A 16890-nucleotide genomic window follows, 5' to 3' on the forward strand; every position below is an offset into this window, starting at 1 on the left:
CAGTGGCCCCGGGGGCTGCAACACAGCGGCAGACACTCGGGTCGTGTGTCTCGTGGAGAGGAGGCCCGCTCGCTGGGCCCGCCATGACCTGCCGTCCCCTCCCCACCTGGGCCGCTCGTCCCCCGGACGCCGTCCGTGGCTCCGGAATGCTCAACTGTACCTGAGGGACTTTTGCTTTTGACCGACTTTGGCGTCGTTGGGGATTTGGTCGGCGACGCCTCCGTGTCCCCGTCCTCACTCTGGTCCTCGTCGTTATCCGACTCTTCCCTCACGGAGACTTCTGAGCCTGGGGAGAGGGGGGACGAGGCCGCGTTTCTCCCACAGTCGTCCACCATCAGCTTTGGGCCTCCCAGGCACCAAAGCGGAGCTGTGCAGGTCTGCATTTACCCGCTGAGGACCTTTCCCTGCGCCAGCGGGGTCGCGGGTCTCCACCATGGCCTTCCGAGTGGGCTTCTCAGACCCTGACACCCACGCCTGGGGGCCTCACGACGGTGCCGGTGCTGACCCGGAGGTCAGGGTGGGCCCGGAGGGTCGCCCCGTTAACATGCTCCAGGGGGATGCCCCGTGGCTGGTCACGGACCACGCCGAGCATCGAGGTGCCGTGTCCCAGCCTTCTGCGTGGGCGTGTGTGTGCATGTGTGTGAGCACACGTGTGTGTGTGTGAAGCGTCTTGGGGACATCATCCGCCCTGCGTTGCCCAGAAAGCCCTGCTTGGCCCCCGTTGTCCCATGCCTTTGCTCACTATCAAAGCGTCCCGTTTTGGTGCAAAGTTCGTCTCCCAAGACTCAGGACGCTCCAGGGTTACACGCTTTGGGGAAAAGGGACGAAGCGTATTAAAGTCCAGCTGAGGAACAGCCACCGTGGTAAGTACCCTCGCCTCTCTGGTCCTCGGCCTCCCCAGCTGCAGTGAGCGAGACCTTGGAAGGGAGGGGAGGCCCTGGAGACACCGAGTCAGCTACAGACCCTAAGAAAATGTCCACACACACACACACACACACACACACACTTTGGTACACACTTAGGTTCTGGGGCCCCTCCGTCACTGGTCAGGAACGAGATCACCTTTCAGGACTGTTTTATGTTAAGTTTCCAAATGCGGGAGGCCCGGACTCACTGAGAGTTGATGTCAGATGGTCACCCTGTCCTCTGCCCCCACAGGATGGCATCTGGGGCTTTCTAGCGGGCTGTCCCTCGGTTACAGACCTTCGGACGCACCCATCAGCCATTTACTGTATGTATCACGGTAAATGTCACTTGGTGACAGAGCCTTCCGGGAGCTTCCCTCCCCAGCTGTGTCCCTGCCGGGGCCGCTCCCTGCCTCCCCCGTCTTGATGCACAGGAGAGGAATCCGGACCACCCTCAAAGTCTTTCTCGAAGGCCCCTTCCTCAGGGCCTAGGGACCGGCCGGCCCAGGAGTGTGCGCATGCATGCCTGTTTTATGTCAAATTTCCAAATGTGACAGGCACAAACGTGCTAACCAAGACAGCGCTGGGGGCGCTGAGCTGAACCGGACCAGCCACCCAAACAGATGCCTTCCAGAATGGTCCGGAGGGCTCTAAGAGGAGGGGGCTGCCGGCCTGTGCCCCTGGCCTCTGTGCTGCCCCCACAACCAGCATTCCAGCTGTGCTGGGCTCAGGCTGTTCCTGAGCAAACAATGCTTTTCCTCGTTTAGTCCTGTCCACTGCATTCCCTTGCCTAGACCGTGCCCCCTCCTCCTGGTCAAAGTCTAGACATCGTGGGCCTTCCAGAAAGCCTTCTCTGACTCTCCAGACGGCGTCCCCAGCCCACTCCCTGTGCCCCTCGAGTATCTCTCCAGCACAACACATCAGCTGCACACATCTCCGCGTGGGGTCCTGTTCCTCAGCTCGCTGTGGACCCCAGGGGACGGGAGCCGGGTCCGGTGACCCCTTCCTTACTGGGCCCTGACAGAGGTCCGGGATCCGGGACCCGCCCTCAGACAGACAGACGCAGGATGAAGCCACGCGCTGGGGGTCTCTGCCTGCCTGTCTGCCGGCTTCCTCCTGCCCAGACTCTGCCCGCCTCCAGCATCTGGCCGGGACCCCCAAGTCCCTCCCGCCCTGGGGGAGCCCGCACGCCCACTCACTCTGCTTGCTGAGAGCTGAGGGCTCTTCGGGCTTCTCAGCGGCCGTGTCGCCTTCGTCCGGAATCTTGTTGGCGAAGCCGCTGGACACGTAGAGCTTGCTGGTGTCCAGCGAGGCCTTGCTGAAGGGCGACACGGCCGAGTACAGGCTGCTGTAGCCATTGGAGTTGCAGCTGAGGGCGGCCAGGTCCAGGGCCTTGCCACCCGTGATGATGGGGATGTTCAGGGACAGCTTCCGCCGGCGGCCGGGCGACGACGTCTTGGCGATGGACAGGGGGGGTGGCGAGGAGAACTTGCGCGTGGCGCGCGGGGACTTGGGGGGGTCGCCGTACAGAAGCTTGCTGTTCTGGCCGCTGGCAAACAAGAGCTCTAGGGACCTGGGCGGGTGGGGGACGGAAGCAGACGGTCAGAGCGGGCCCGGCCGCCTTCCCAGGCCTGGGGTCTCCCGGCCTCCGGGGCGCCCGGCACCTCTCTTCTGGGGACGCTCCTCCCAGAACCACCTGCGAGGCACCGCGATGGCGGGACACACACCCTGGGACGTCACGATTTCAAGGGAGGAGAAGGGAGGGACAGATAGACGCCGCCGGGCCGGGGACGGTGTCGTCTCAGGGATGATAAGTCGCTGGTGCAACTCCCGGTGCTCGTTCGGACGGAGGGACGGGCCTGACGCACGTTCCTGACTCGTGTTTGCAGGATTTAAGCCCCCGGGAGCACCCACGCCAGGATCACCAGGAGCGGACTCGAGGGTGCCAGACCCTGCCGGCCTTGGGACGTCTCTCAGCTCTGGCCTGGGCTCTGGTGGCTCCCAACAACTCTGCCCCGATTCGGAGCTCAAGTCTGCCCGGGCGAGCCCCACCCCGTGAACGTGCGTGTGCCCTCAGCCTAAAACTTCCCAGTATTTTTGTGGGGGGCACACAGCGTTGGGACACACCCTTGCTGTTCTCACTCCTTGTTCTGAGGAAAACGCTTCCTTTTCCCACTCCTTGGCTGTGTGTGTCCTTTGGCTCAGGCCCCCAGAGGCGAAGCCAGTTTCGGGAGACACCCTCGGGACCCCTGACACCCGGGCCAATCCCCCGAGCAGGTGCACTGGCATGGACACGGGCCAAGGGGCGGTGAGACGAAACGGGCTGCGGACAGGTATGCGCGTGTGCAAGCGTCCCGTCTCGCGGTCTGGGCAGGGGTGTGCCCTTCCATGGCACGGCGGGTCTACGGGCGCCCCTCGTGCCTTCCCTCTGGTCAGCAGCAGGGTCTGAGGCGAGGCGCTGTCCACCCGGGCCTGGTGACCCCTCGTGCTCTGACCTCACCCTCACACAGGTCCTGAGGGGGTTAGGGATGGAGAGGCTGAGACTCAGAGACAGGATGAGGCTCCAAACCCCGTGTCCTCTGTGCCCCACCAGGGCGTTCGGCCAGCCTTGGGGCAAACCCGGGGCAGGACGTGGAAAGCGGGTCTCCCAGCAACCCCGGTCGTGCCTCTACGGCTCAGGGCCAGGCTGGAAGCGGGTGACACACGCGTGGGACGTATCTGCTCTGTGCTCTGCACAGGACAGACCTCCGGGCCCCCAGGAATGACCTCCTCAGCTCGCGGACGTGTCCCAACCTGGACGGGGTGGCTTGTCCGGCTTTCCCGGGGCCCCTGGAAGCTGACTGCTGGGGTTCCGGAAGTTCAGAGCGGAGAGGCGAGCCCAGCCCTGAGGGCAGGGGCAGGTGGTCAGTGAGGAGGGTGTGGGCAGCACGGGCACTGGGGGCGCGGGTGCTCTCTGGGAGGTCGGCTGCCCTGGGGGCAGACGTGTGGGGTGGCGGGGGGATGGGTAGGGCCTCCAGGCCTCACGGCCCTTCCTCACGTCCTGGGCTGTCATTTGGGACCGGCTGGGCCTCGCGGTGGCCCTGGGAAGTTGGTGGGACACAGCATCTGCCCAGAGTTGAGGCTCTGGCCCCAAGTGTCACCCAGGGGGTGAGGGGCATTCAGAGGGACCTGCTGGTCCCTCCCATTTCCTGATGGGTCCCCCTGAACCAGTGAGGTCCCTCAGGGGCCCGGGTCCGGTCCCTGAACTCGGTCTACGGCAGGGCAGACCCATCACTCTGCCTCGGTTTCCCTGTGTTGCTTGAAGACTGCTAGCTACCTTCCCCACGCACCCCCTTTTGGGCCGCAGGCGCACTGGGGTCGCCCCCGGCCGCGCCCCGCCCAGTACTGCCCCGGACCGGTAACCGTTCGGCGACGTGGGAGTGGAGGTTTCCGTTCAGCTAAGAGGCCGGGTGTCCAGCAGCAGGACCGGTCTGCCTGTCAACGAAGCCCCGTGACCGCGGTTCCGAGGCCGGCTCTTCCGGCAAGTGCTGACCCTGTGACCCGGGCTGTGCCTGCCCTCAGGGTCCTCCCCCGGCAGGGACCCGGGGCTCACGGTGCCAGCGGGTGGAGCAGGGCAGGGCAGGGCAGAGGAGGGAAAGGCGGGCCCCCTGCCTGCTACACAGACTCACACAGACACGGTCACGGGCGTCCCCGACAAGCCCAGGGCCCTGGGTTCGGGCCCCCACTCAGCCCTGCACTTCTAGGGGCTCTGGGGCGAGTCTCCTGGCCTCTCTGGGTCCCGGCGGGCTGAGCTGGGGGCGGGAGGGTGGCCTGCCTTCCACGTGCTGCGCCAGCCCAAGTGTGCCCCCTCCCTCCAGAGCAGGTCCTGGCAGGGATGGGCCGGGAGTCTCTGCCTGTCCGCCTCCTTCCGCTGCCCTGACCCTTGTTACTCTTCCCGTTCCCCTTCTTTCTGAAACGGGAAGGTGGGGAGCACCGGCTTTTCCAGAGAGGCGGCCCTGTGCTTCCAGGAGGGCAGTGCAGAGGTGCGGGCAGGGAGCAGAGAGCAACGTGTGCCCTTGAGTCTCCCCAGGGCGGGGGAGAGACAGCTGGGGGGGCCGGTCAGCCCTCCAGGGCGGGGGGGAGACAGCTGGGGGGGGCCGGTCAGCCCCCCAGGGTGGGGGAGAGACAGCCCCCCGGCCCCGGGAGGTGCCCACGTGCACTCAACATGTCACGTCTGCGGTCCCCCCGACGTCCCCGGGGGCGGCCTACGCACCTAGCGGGGATGGCGCTGATGGGCTTTCTGTAGATGGTGATGAGCTTGTCCAGGACCACGACGGCGGTGGTGAAGACGCGGTAGGAGTGCAGGAAGGTGTTGAGGAAGTCGATGCTCAGGAAACGCAGGTCCGTCAGCCTCTCGAGCAGCCGGCCCACGCTGGCGTAGCGGATCTGCAGCACTTTGCAGGAGTTCATGGTTTTGCTGAAGCGGATGTCCACGTCATCGCAGTACAGGGAGGCGTCCGACCTGCGGGGCGAGGGAGGACCGCGGGGAGACGGGGTCTGAGCTCAGGAGCCCACCCGGCACCGTCTCCCCGACGTGCAACGGCCGAGGGCGGACGGACAGACGGGGCGCCGAAGGGCCGCGGGCCTCCTGTGCGGAGGACGACCCCCTGCAAGATGCTGCCTCCTCCGGACGGCATCCCACATGCCCGACGTCAGAAAACCCCCAGACACACTGGACGACCCGTGGCCAGCTTACAAAGCACGTGTCGCTGAGCTCACAAGATAAAAGGGAAATCTGTTCACACAGAAACCTGTCCACCAGCGTTCACGGCTCCGCTCTTCAAACCGCCCCGGAGGGGAAACAACACGCGGTCTGCCAGCCGGTGACGGAACAAGCCAGTGGAGTCTGTCCGCACGGAGCATCCCTCGGCTGTGAGAAGGAGTGGCGTCCTGACAGGTGCTCCTGTGCGGCGGGGTCGGAACAGGCCGAGTGCACGAATCCAGAAACAAAGTCCGCGTGTTGTAGGGCTTCGTTTATGGCAAGTGTGCCAGATGGCCACGTCCAGACACGGAGCACAGGTTGCTGGCCGCCAGGGGTGGGGGTGGCAGAGACCGGAGCGGCCCTCAGCACGCACGGGGTTTGCGGAGGGGTGACGGGCACATTCTGCGATGAGGCGGTACTGAAGCTCAACGCAACTTAGTGAATGCACCAAAACCCGCTAAACTGCAGGGCGGAGATGCTGACTTGTGTGTTACGTGAATTACATCTCAGTAAAAACCAAATAAGCACAAAAAAGCTAGAAGGGGGATTCCCAGAGGTCAAAACTGCAGAGAAATCTGGAAACCAGCTGACGGTTTATGTGCCTTTGGGGCATCGGCTGCTCGTAGATACCGAGCGTCTTGGGTTTCTGTAGGGAAGGGAGCCGGAGTGAGACCCCCACGAAAGCTGAGACCCTGGAAGGTGGCCTCGAAAAATCTACCCAAAATCTATTGAAGGGTGGTTCCCCGTTTTAACCCAGGCTCTGCGGGAGGGGAGCTCAGCACCCCCGAGAACACACTGCTTGCTCTCCAAGGGGCTCCGGAACGCAAGCAAGTGCCACCGCTGTGGTCTGGGGACCCCAGACAGGGGATACAGAGCTGTCACAGGCTGTGGTTCTCCACCAGGCCCTACGAGATCTTCACAGATACATCCCTCCAGAAAATGAACTCACAAATCAAAATCAGGGACCGTACGGCCCCTAATGAGCCCCCGTGAGCCAGAGTCCACACACGTAAACAAACCACTGATTATGTCCCCAAGAGTCTGATTGTTTTGTCTGAAAATCCTACTTCTTTTCCTACCAGTGATCTCTCCCGGCAGCAGGCACAGGCGCTCTCCCCTCCCTTGGCTCCTGAGAGCCACGAAGGATGAAGCCTGAACCCCAGCCTGGGGGCTTCTTAGCAGCTCTGTCTCTCAGGGCAGGTCACACCCTCCCTGACTTCCCACCCGGCTGCCTATTAAAGTATCAAGGTCAGTCCCTAGCCAGCAGCAGATGGCTGGACTTCAGGTACTTCCCTAAAAGTAAGACCCGCAGGGCTGGGGAGGTGTCCTGGACCAGACCTTCCGGAGTCCTGCACCCCTGGCTGAAGTGATTTCTGCTTGGCAGGGAATCTGAGTTGAAGCAATTCCACTCTTCTTCTGGGACCTTCCGCATTGGATCTGGAGGCAGCACGGCTCAGTCCTCGGGCAGGTGTCAGGTGCAGCCGACCAGGCCGTGGGGGCCTGAGGGCAGGGACCTGAGGTTGGGGCAGCGGGGGCCGGAGGTCAGCGGCCTCTCCCGGGGCGGTGGGAGCCAGCAGCGCCCTTGGGTGCCGAGGCCACAGGAGGGCGCTCTCTCGCTCTTGCAGTGCATTTCCATCACGACCGCCCCGGGGCAGCGGTGGTTTCCATTTCTGGACACCGCGAACCTCTGTACCCACACTTTCCTTTCTGTCAAGGCCGCGAGACGCCTGGGATCAGGTGTACTGCTCGCTCCAGCAGGGACACAGCAAGTGCATTTACCGCCGGGCCTCCTAGGTTTCCTTCCTCACTGGTGACCGTATCTTCTCTGGTCGCTCTTATACACGGGGAGCAGGCTGCCTAAGTGGCCTGTGTTCTGGTGGGATATGATCAGAAGGGTACCTGAACGAGCAAATTCATACGTGACGTTGCTAAAAGGATAAGCCTGGGAATCATCGAAATGGGCTTCCACGAAAAAAAAAATCTAAGGAAATACGAATGCAGCTCATAGAGGTTGTCACGGCCAGAACACGTCACACAACAGGGGAGGACACGAGGCTTGGAATCAAATGACACCTGTCGGCCCTGTTTCCTGTGTGGCATCAGACCAGGTACTCGGTCTCGTCAGCTGTAAAATGGAAATATCAAGATTCACCTCACAGCACTTTTGCAAATACTTAATGAAGTCCGTGCCTCATGGGCCCAGGATGCCGTGCGGTGCCCAGCTCATTCGGGAGGTAATCGCGCGTTCCCCCCATGGATGTCACGGGCACTCCCGGGGGCCTTTCTGTCAGGGGTGCAGACGCTGTCCTTTAAGGGCCTTCTTTGGAAATGCCCCTGGGGTTGGAAATATCCACGGCTAAGCAAACCACCTTTATCGAGTGGGGACTGCTTCTCAGGACGAGAAAACATTGGAAACCCACAGAGCCTGGAAAGGCAACGTGGTTCGGAGACCTTCCTGAAGACGCAGGAAGGGGACCCTCCAAAGAAACTTTGCCGAAAGGCAGAGACGCTTTATAAAATCTTGGGTGGGGTTTTGCCACGACTCAGGAAAATGCGTGATAATCTAAGATGAGAAAGATTTCCTGGAAGCAAGAGAGAAGACTGCTGAGTCCAAGGAGGGAGCAGACCAGGTGCTCGGAAATCAGCCGAGCGATGCGCTCGGTCTCTCCTGGCTCAGACGGCTGCTAAGGGCTAAAGCGGCGAGACAGGGTGTCAGGCACACGAGGGGACAGAGAGGCACCCGGCTCAGAAGGAGGGAAAACACGGACAGGAGACCGTGTCTGCAGGTGGGAAGGGCTCAGCCTGGGGCTGGGGGGCTCCCGCACGGCTGGCCGACACCTCACGCGTCCCGGAGCGCCTAGCACAGGCCTGGCACCCTAACGGGGGCTGCCGGGCCCCTCGGGCAGCTGTTTGCTTCTAGCATTTTCTTTCTGGGCTCCTTCTGCCACTGGATGGGTAGAGAAGGCTAGAAGCCCCCTCCCTTCCCCCTTCTCCTCTGAAACTGGCCATCACTGCTGGTTACAGGGTCTCCGTTCACCCTGACTTCAGCTCCCCATCTGTAAAGCGGGCGAGTCCAGTAAAGACGCACCGATTCTGATGATTCCCTCGCAGGCCATGTGCCAGATGTCTGCCCCTGTGAGAAGGGGTCTTCAGCCCCTCCCAGCGTGAGCACGTCCTGACCTCGCACCCCACACTTCTTGGTGAGACCCCAGTGCATCACCCCCCTTCCCAGGAGGGCGCTCACCTTGAGTCCACCCGTCCTGGAGGCCACCTGCTGGGGCCGAGCCGTAGTGCCCGGGAGTCGGGGCCGAAGCAGTGGGACCCCTCAGCTCTCTGCGTGGCTGTGGACCCCCCTCTCCCGTGTCCACCAGCAGCCACACACCAGAGGGCCCGAACTTCCTGCCTCTTGGTCCCGCAGACCCCAAGTCAGGACCCTCCTGACTCACAGTCCGATGTGGGGACGGTGCCAGAAACTCAGGCTCGTGTGGGACATACACGGGGACTGTCCCCTGGCCACCACGGATCCCCACTCGCTTCCTGCCAGGGCAGCAGCTGGGGGAGCCCGTCCCCACCCGGGGCAGCCCCGAGAGCCACAGAGGAGATCCCGACTCCGCCTGTCACCTCGCCCCCCCATTCACGGCGCACGGCACCGCGTTGTTTACGAAAGCCCACCTGTGCTAGAAGACACGAGAAAACACACGCGGAGGGCAGGCGAACGAGCAAACAGCGTGCAACACGGTGGACGTATGCTCGCTGAGGATGGAAGCACCGAGCGGGCACCAGACGCTCACGGCACAGTCGGCACGAGGCACGGGAACACTCAGTGTGAACGCCTGGCCACGCCCACTCTGGCTCTTTCCCCCCTTCCCCGCCCCCCCCGGCCTGGAAACACAGGGTGCCGGACACAGCTCGCGCTCTGCTGGCCCAGGACCCCGCTGTGGGGCCACCTGGGCCGGCTTGTCGCCGACCCGTCGGCAGGGAAGGCTGCTGGGGCCAGGGCGGGACGGTGACACCCTGTAAACCAGGTGCCACGCCAGTGGCTCACCGTGTTTATGTGTTTTTTCATTTAGAAAATTAAAAGTAAATGTTTAGAGACAGAGCGTGAGCAAAGGAGGGTCAGAGAGAGAGAGAGAGAGGGAGACGCAGCATCCGAGGCAGCTCCTGGCTCCGAGCCGTCAGCACAGAGCCCGACGTGGGGCTCGAACCCATGAGCCTCGAGATCGTGACTTGAGCCGAAGTCGGACGCTTCACTGACGGAGACCCCAGGTGCCCCCGTGTCTCACTGGGCTTAGAACAGACGCGCTGCACCGTTCGACTGGCTGTGAACGCAGCTGCCACTCCCGTGCAGGCCGCCACCTCCACGACGCGCCCTCTCTCCCCCACTCAGCCCCACGGGGCGATTCATCGTCACCGACACACACGGGCCTTCCTGCCTCTGCACCTTCGCTCATGCTGTTCCCTCCTCCCAGAGCGCCCTTCCCCGCCACCACCCTCACGGTCAGCTCTGATGTCCCCTCTCAGGGGCGTCTTGCCCACTGCACCAGGTGACATCGCACTAGACGTCTGGCCCCTCCAGCGCCCCCCCGACTCTGTCTCTGACTCACGGCGGTGTTTCATCACTTCCCGCGCGCGTCTCTCACTGCAGGGTGAGTACAGAGCACGTCTGATCGCCGCTGCTCCCACGTTCTCGCAGGACCGCCCACCGTGGCCGCTCCCCCTGGAGCCTGGGGGCTGTGTGCCCTCGGCACATCCCTTCCGTTTGGACGTTCCCTTCGCTCTGTCACTATTTTCACCTTCACAGGCGACACCTCGCTCGCTTCTGCAGCCTCAAGAGGCGTCCTGGGCAGACGAGTGGGCTTCCGCTCTACGTTCAGCCTTAATTCCGCGCGATTTTAATTTGCTCGTGAAAACAGCCCTCCCTTTTGTCTCGTTGCATCAGAGAGCACAGGCTGGGTCAGCAAGCTGCTGCGCTGGGCCCTCCGAGAGCGGGCTGACGGGGAACGCGGCTCAGGACGCAGGCTCAGGCACACCTGAGCTTTCCCGAGCGGGCCGTTGGAGGCGTTTACACTCACTGCAGGACCACCACCAGCTCTCTGCACGTAAAGGATAAACACGCACGTCCTCGGACCCCCAGCAACACAAATCCAGGAGGTATCGCCATCTCCCGCTCGCGAGAAGCCTGAGCTCGGAAACGTGACGTCACCGTCCGTCGTGACACACGGAGCCGGGGCCGGGGACCGGGATGCTGCCCTCACGTTCACACCTTCCTCGGGCTCCGCCGGCCCCCGCTGTGCCGTCACGGAGCTGAACGCCACCTCCCGGGGTCGCCCGAACGCTCAGCAGACCTTGCGCGCACGACCCTGCCTGGGCTTCCCCGGCCCTGTGCGCACAAGAGGCGCCTTCACGCCGGGGCTGAAGCACGGGCCTGAGGCCCCCGGGGCGTCAGGGACCCGCGGGCCGCCGCCAGGACAGGGCAGGAGGAGGGTGAGGCCAGGGGCCGGGGGAGGAGCAGGCCCGGTGGCCGGGGAGGTCGGACGGTGTGGCCTGCGGCCCCCTCGCCCCTGCACCTGCTGAGACAAACACCGCGGCTCCCGAGGCCCGTGTTTCTGCAGTGTTCTCGTTTCGTAATTAGAAGAAGAAAAATAGCCACTTGAGAAAAAAAAAGGCAGCACGAAGCTTCACCTGTGCCGTCGTTTAAACAGCCTGCCGCGAAAATCCACGTTTTATGAAACAGAAACGAAGCCAAAGCCGTCGTCCAAACGGACGTTAAGTCAACACCAACAAGCAGGCAGACACCCCCAAACCGCACAGACGCGGCCCAGCACCCCGGGGAGGCCCAGCGGCCGGCCGGCCCGGGGCCCCTGCTGCTGCCCAGGCCGCGAGCAGGCTCCGGCGGGCACTCACTTGATCATCTGCGGCACGGTGACCTTGGAATTCTCCTCAAATGCGTTCATCATGAGGCCGTTGCAGCGGATGTTGTCCACACACTGGAATCAGGGAGGCCCAGGGTCAGAGCCCGGCCGCCGCCAAGGGGGTAGCCGGCGTGCCCAGCCTGACGCGGGGTCCTCGCGCGCCTGAGGACCTGGGCCGAACTAATTGTGCCCCGGGAGGGGGGGGGGCGGGACTTTCAGAGGAAGGTTCCTGTTCCCTGCACTGCCCAGCCCAGTGTCTCCACCCCGCAGCTTTTAGGCTCCTCCGGCTCTGCCTCTACCAGCAACACCAAAACTGAGGGCGCCTGGCTGTGGATGGAGTTCCCCAGAGGCATGAGGGGTCCCGGGGACGGGCTGGGGGCCCTGACGCCTGCTGGGATCAGCACTCTTTCCTAGTGTCTGGTTTTCCGGGTTTCTCTGGGGCACGCTGGGCTCCCAGAAAGAGCACACATCTTCCACACGGTACCCTGTCCTGCCTCGTTCTTCCGGCGTTTCCGGACGGGCAGCAGGCCAGGGAGCTGGGGGAGCGGGCGGGCGGGGGCGGGGGGCCCAGCATTAAAGAGAGCGGACCCCCAGCTTTGCCGTCCGCTGCTCCCTCACCCCGCGGAGGGCAGGCCGCAGGCAGACGGCCGGGGAGGGGTTCCTGGCTGCAGGGAGGGGCTGTACTAACCCACCACCTGTCCTGGAGCCCAGTGCGCCGACAGCCTCTTCCAGACTCCCATGTCCCAGACTCCCTGTCTGACTTCCAGACAGACTCTGCCTGGTCTCACAGGAGTCCGTGGCTTGCCGGCTCTGCTCACCCCTCCCTGGGAAGCCTGCGCTTTCCCTGCCTGCTGTGCTCACGGCCCTAACGCTTGGGCAGGCCCGGTGGAGGCCGAGGCGCTCTGTGCAGCTGACCCGAGGCCGTGTGGGGCCTTTGGTCTCCAGCACCCCTGGGCTTAGGATGCTCAGACTTTTCTGTGCTTACCAATGGCCCGCGGCATGTGCTAAAATGCACCTGCATCCGGTAAGTCTGCTGGGGCCTGGGGGCAGCTCAAAAACCTGGACTTTTAAAAATCACTGTAGCATGAGATCCAGGTGCCAAGGGTCCTCCTCCCACTCTGCCAACGTGAGGGCAGCACTTGGAGGGAACTTGTGTCTTTTCCTGGAGCACATGGAGCCCGTCCCCCCCACTCTCCTCCCCTGCCACTCCTAGGAACAGGTGACCCTGCTCACCTGGCTGATGTCACTGGTCCACGCCGCCTTCTCCTGTCTGGACGAGGCCACCAGGATGACTGTGAAAGGCGGGGAATCCTTGGGCTCCACTCCGATCTTAAAATCCAAGTGGTCTATGTCTTGGCTGGACCCTTTGGCTTCCGGTTGGCAAAACACAGAGTTAGCATGAGTGGGGTCTCTCCGAGTCGGGAAACCTCTGACAAGGCCCTGTCTGTCTTACCCCCTGGAGGACAGTGGTGTTGGAGGGAGTGGGCACCTGGCCACTCGCTGTATCAGACATTCTCCCCTGCACCCCCTCCCGGGGGGAGGGGAGCCTCCTCGAGACGGACAAAGCAAGGACCTGGGCTGAGAAGCAGCTTACAACACGTGGGCGGTCCGGCAACAGAGCTGTGGGCACCCCCCTGCCCTTGTCACATCTCGGGGTAGCTGAGGTCACGAGTGATAATGTCCTGGAGACCCCCCGCAGGGCGGCAGCGAGGCCAGGATGAGAAGGGCCTCGGGGCCGGGCCCTCCCGCCATCCCAGGGTGGTACCAGGCGGGGCTGGATGGGGAACTTCAGATCTCGCACTTTTGCGGCCCCGACCAGACACCGAGCTCAGTGTGGGCCTCCCCAAGAGCAAAGCGCCTTCTCTGCATTTTCGTTACTGTTCTCCACCTGGGAGCTTCCTTCAAGTCTTGGGAGCTGGAAGACCGAGCTCACAGTTTAGGATGCCTTCACTGTGCCCTTGTGAACTGGGGAACCACTTGGTGGAACGACGCAGAAGCCCGGCTCTGTCCTGCGGTCGCTACGCGGCCGTGGGGGGCGCCCTTCCCGCCCCAGACGCGGACGCCCCTGTGCACGTCCAGAGACCATGTGGCGTCGGGGCCCCCGTCCCTTCCAGTTGGGACCCTCCAGGATTTCAGGGTTTCCTGCTGGGCACAGGGGAGCCTGTTCCGTGTGGTGACGTGGGGAGGGGATGCTGGTGGGTCTTCTGAGAAGCGGGGTGCCCGCCTGTGAGCAAGGGTGCTAAGGGGGGGCTGCACAGCGCAGGGCCTCTACCTCCCTTGGCCCCGGAGGGAAAGTGGCTTTGGGGCCTGACCACTGCACTGAAGCCTGGGCTTTCCCGTGGCCCAGCCGAGGCCACGACTGGAGAAGGTTCCGCGGCAAAGGACGCTCCAGACAGACCGAGCCTATGCTTCCCGTGGGGGTTGCCTGGCTCGGCTCCAGTGGACGTGCAGGGAAGGCACAGAGCCCTGCCACCGGGGCTGACCGGGGGCACAGGCCTGAGTGTGTGTGGACGAGGCTCCCGGCACCTGGCAGACCCCTAGCCCAAGCCCCAGGCCCGGACCAGGATCCAAGGTGGCTCAGCCCTGTTCCGGGGCACCCCAGTCTGGGGAAGGGTGAAGACACAGGGTCCTGTGCCCCGGGGGGGGGGGGGCAGTGAAGAAGGGACACGAGGACCAACCTTAGCCCAATCAAGTGACACTAGTGACCCCACCCTGTAACCGAAAACAATGACCCCGTCCCCCAGGGAGCCGGGGAGGGAAATCCCACAGAGCCCTTCCCCCACAGCTGGGCAACCCCCCTTGTGTCCCCCCCTGCTGGTGTCACATGTCCCCACACTTCCCACTGGAGGACAGAGCAGGCCCAGGGCCTCTCCGGCCTTTCGTGCGTGGCGCCCACGGACCTGTGCGTGGGGGTGCTCGGCAGACCCGTGCGTGGCACCTGTGGACGTGCTCGGTGGAGTGCAGTGACCCCAGACTGAACGGTGCCAACCACTCAGGGGGCCCGAAGAGTGTGGGAGGAACAGGGAAGCGGACCAAGGCTCTCCCACTGCGGGCCTGGCTTCCCTGGGTCCAAGAGCGTGTGGCCCCCAGCCCTACCTTCTTCCTCCGTGCTCTCTGGGTCCTCCAGCAAGGTGCAGTCGATGAGGGAGATGACCCCGTTCTGAAAGACAGCAGGGCCACCTCGAGTCACCAGGACACGGGCCGGTGAAGGGCCCCGGGACGGGGGCGTGGCACGGCCATACAAGCGCGAGGCTGTGTGCGTCATGTTCCGCGCGGGCACTCTGGTTCCCACGTGGAAGGACGTGCTCTTCGCATCGGGGCCCCCACGAAGCAGATCAGGCGGGACTGTCTCGGGGGCTTTCCAGGGACGAGGGTCAAGGGTGGGTGGGGCGGGGGCCGCGGAATCCCCGATTCTGGGCTGAGACTCCACGTCTGCAGCTTGGACACGGGTTTATCGGACTCCGCACACGTCTCGTTCTGATTTTACAGATGAGGAGACGAGATCGGAGACGGGGATCACGCCTGAGGTCACCTGGATCCTTAGAGCTGGGGTCGCAACCTACTGGTTGCCCGTTATCGGGGGCATCTGGGTCCCTGAGAGTGGGAGCACCTCCGCGCATCGGATGCCCCGGCACCGTGGTGAACAGGGACCACAGCCGCGGGTGCAGGATGCCGACGCCCCTCCCCCCCCCAACAGAGCTGAGGTCCACTCCCCTCCCTGCCAAGTGCGGGCCGGACTCGGTCACCTGTGTCTCAGATGCTGTGCACCTGTGGGAGCCACAGCCCCCTGCTTGTTCTGCGGGGGTCCCTGGGACCACGTGTTCTGGGGGAGCCACAGCAGGAAGGCTGGTACGGTGGGAGAGCTCAGCCTGGACTCCAGCTCGAGAGACCCCGGGCCCCACCCGCCCAGCCGGGGGCTCCAAGCTTCCTCACTCAGAAGCTGAGACCTCGGATGTGGGTAATTTGTCCCACGGGGCGGATAAGTGGGTAAGTAACGTAATAACTGATGGCGACAGAGACGCTGGCCACACATTCAATCTCCACACAGGTGTTTGCAGGGACGGCAGCCCGGGGGGCAGGGGGACCGGAGGGGGCATCGGGGTGTCCCCAATCCTGGGTTCTGCTTCTCGCTTTGCTGCTCGGTGGCCTCGGGCGAGCCCCGGGCTTGACCATCTGTAAAGCCCCATCTAGCTCTGACGCGCTCTTCCTTCTGGAAGACCTTAGGGTAGTTTTACAGCTTGACCTTGAGCCTGTAGTTCAAGGACACAGACTCTGGAGCCAGACTGCTGGCCCGGGACCAAAACCCCGCTCTGCCGCTTGCGGGCTTCCAGACGCCTCAGGTCCTTTATCCGTAAAACGGGGAAGTAACCGTATCGGCTTCGGCAGGTCGTTCCAGGAGTTGAGTGTGCGCACTTGGGGGAGCGTCTGGCCCACGGTAACGCTTACGCAAGGGCTCGCTACCGCCAGTATCGTTACAAGTTCACGACCACGTAACTGAAAGTGACGACGACAGTTACACGCCGAGCAGGTACTGTGTCCCAGGCACCATGACACGCCCTTGCTTCACGCTCACGGCATCCCCGAGGGACGCGTTTTCACCCCCATCACGCAGATGGATTAACCGAGGCCTGGTGAGGCACCTGCTGGCAGGAGCGGGTGCTGGGACTTGACGAGCATCTCCGTGTTCCTTATGAGAAAAACTTTAAAAGCCCGAACAAACACCCCCAACCAAAATACGACAAAGGGAAAGACACATGCTTTCAGGCAGCATCTCCAGTTCGACCTGCCCCGCTGACCCCCGCCTGCAGGAAACGTCCCCCCAGCCCGACAGAGATCCTCAACCGAGACTCCGGAGCTAATGAATACGGAGAGCTCTCCCTGACCCGGAATTCGGTCGAAACTGGAGCGTTCGCCGTAAGCTGACTTCCCCTCGTGCAGCCAAACGGCCGATTTGTGCACGTGTCAACATAAGCGGTGCGTTCCCCGCAGCCACAGCATCTCGTAGCGTCTCTGTGCATTCTGGGCCAGGCATCCCGGGTCTGGAAGAGCGGCTTGTCCGAGGCTGTGGCTTAATCGAGGGCACCTTCCGGCCTTTTCTAGGCCGCCGCCGCGTGTTCGGACCCGAGACCCTCCGAAGCGCGCTTCCCTGGGAGACCGTGGTTCACAGGTGCTCTGCCTCGACAGGGAAGATGTGCCCCCACCGCCAGCTGCTTGCGCCTCTGCAGGGCCTCTGGTGAGGATGGTCACCCCTGCTTTGCAGACAGGGAACTTAGGGAGGGACGGGCAGGGGCAGTTCTGGGCTGTTCCAGGCTCCCGTGCGTGTGAGAGACTG

General features: G+C 63.4%; 1 protein-coding gene across 2 annotated transcripts in view; it reads right to left on the reverse strand.

Moving 5' to 3' along the window:
• Nucleotides 1-16890, reverse strand: part of RASGRF1 (Ras protein specific guanine nucleotide releasing factor 1) — a 97277-nt gene that overhangs the window by 24400 nt on the left and 55987 nt on the right. For both annotated transcript variants that reach the window (XM_040493447.1, XM_040493446.1), the window contains exons 11-16: nucleotides 14655-14718; nucleotides 12792-12928; nucleotides 11551-11633; nucleotides 5158-5406; nucleotides 2105-2478; nucleotides 161-286 (exon numbers count right to left, since the gene is read on the reverse strand). In XM_040493447.1, the coding sequence (XP_040349381.1) occupies nucleotides 161-286; nucleotides 2105-2478; nucleotides 5158-5406; nucleotides 11551-11633; nucleotides 12792-12928; nucleotides 14655-14718 (1033 nt within the window). The remainder of the gene's footprint in view (nucleotides 1-160; nucleotides 287-2104; nucleotides 2479-5157; nucleotides 5407-11550; nucleotides 11634-12791; nucleotides 12929-14654; nucleotides 14719-16890) is intronic.

This window comes from Herpailurus yagouaroundi, unplaced genomic scaffold, assembly GCF_014898765.1.
Source record: "Herpailurus yagouaroundi ecotype Mexico unplaced genomic scaffold, PumYag 185, whole genome shotgun sequence".
NCBI classification, from domain to species: Eukaryota; Metazoa; Chordata; class Mammalia; order Carnivora; family Felidae; genus Herpailurus; species Herpailurus yagouaroundi.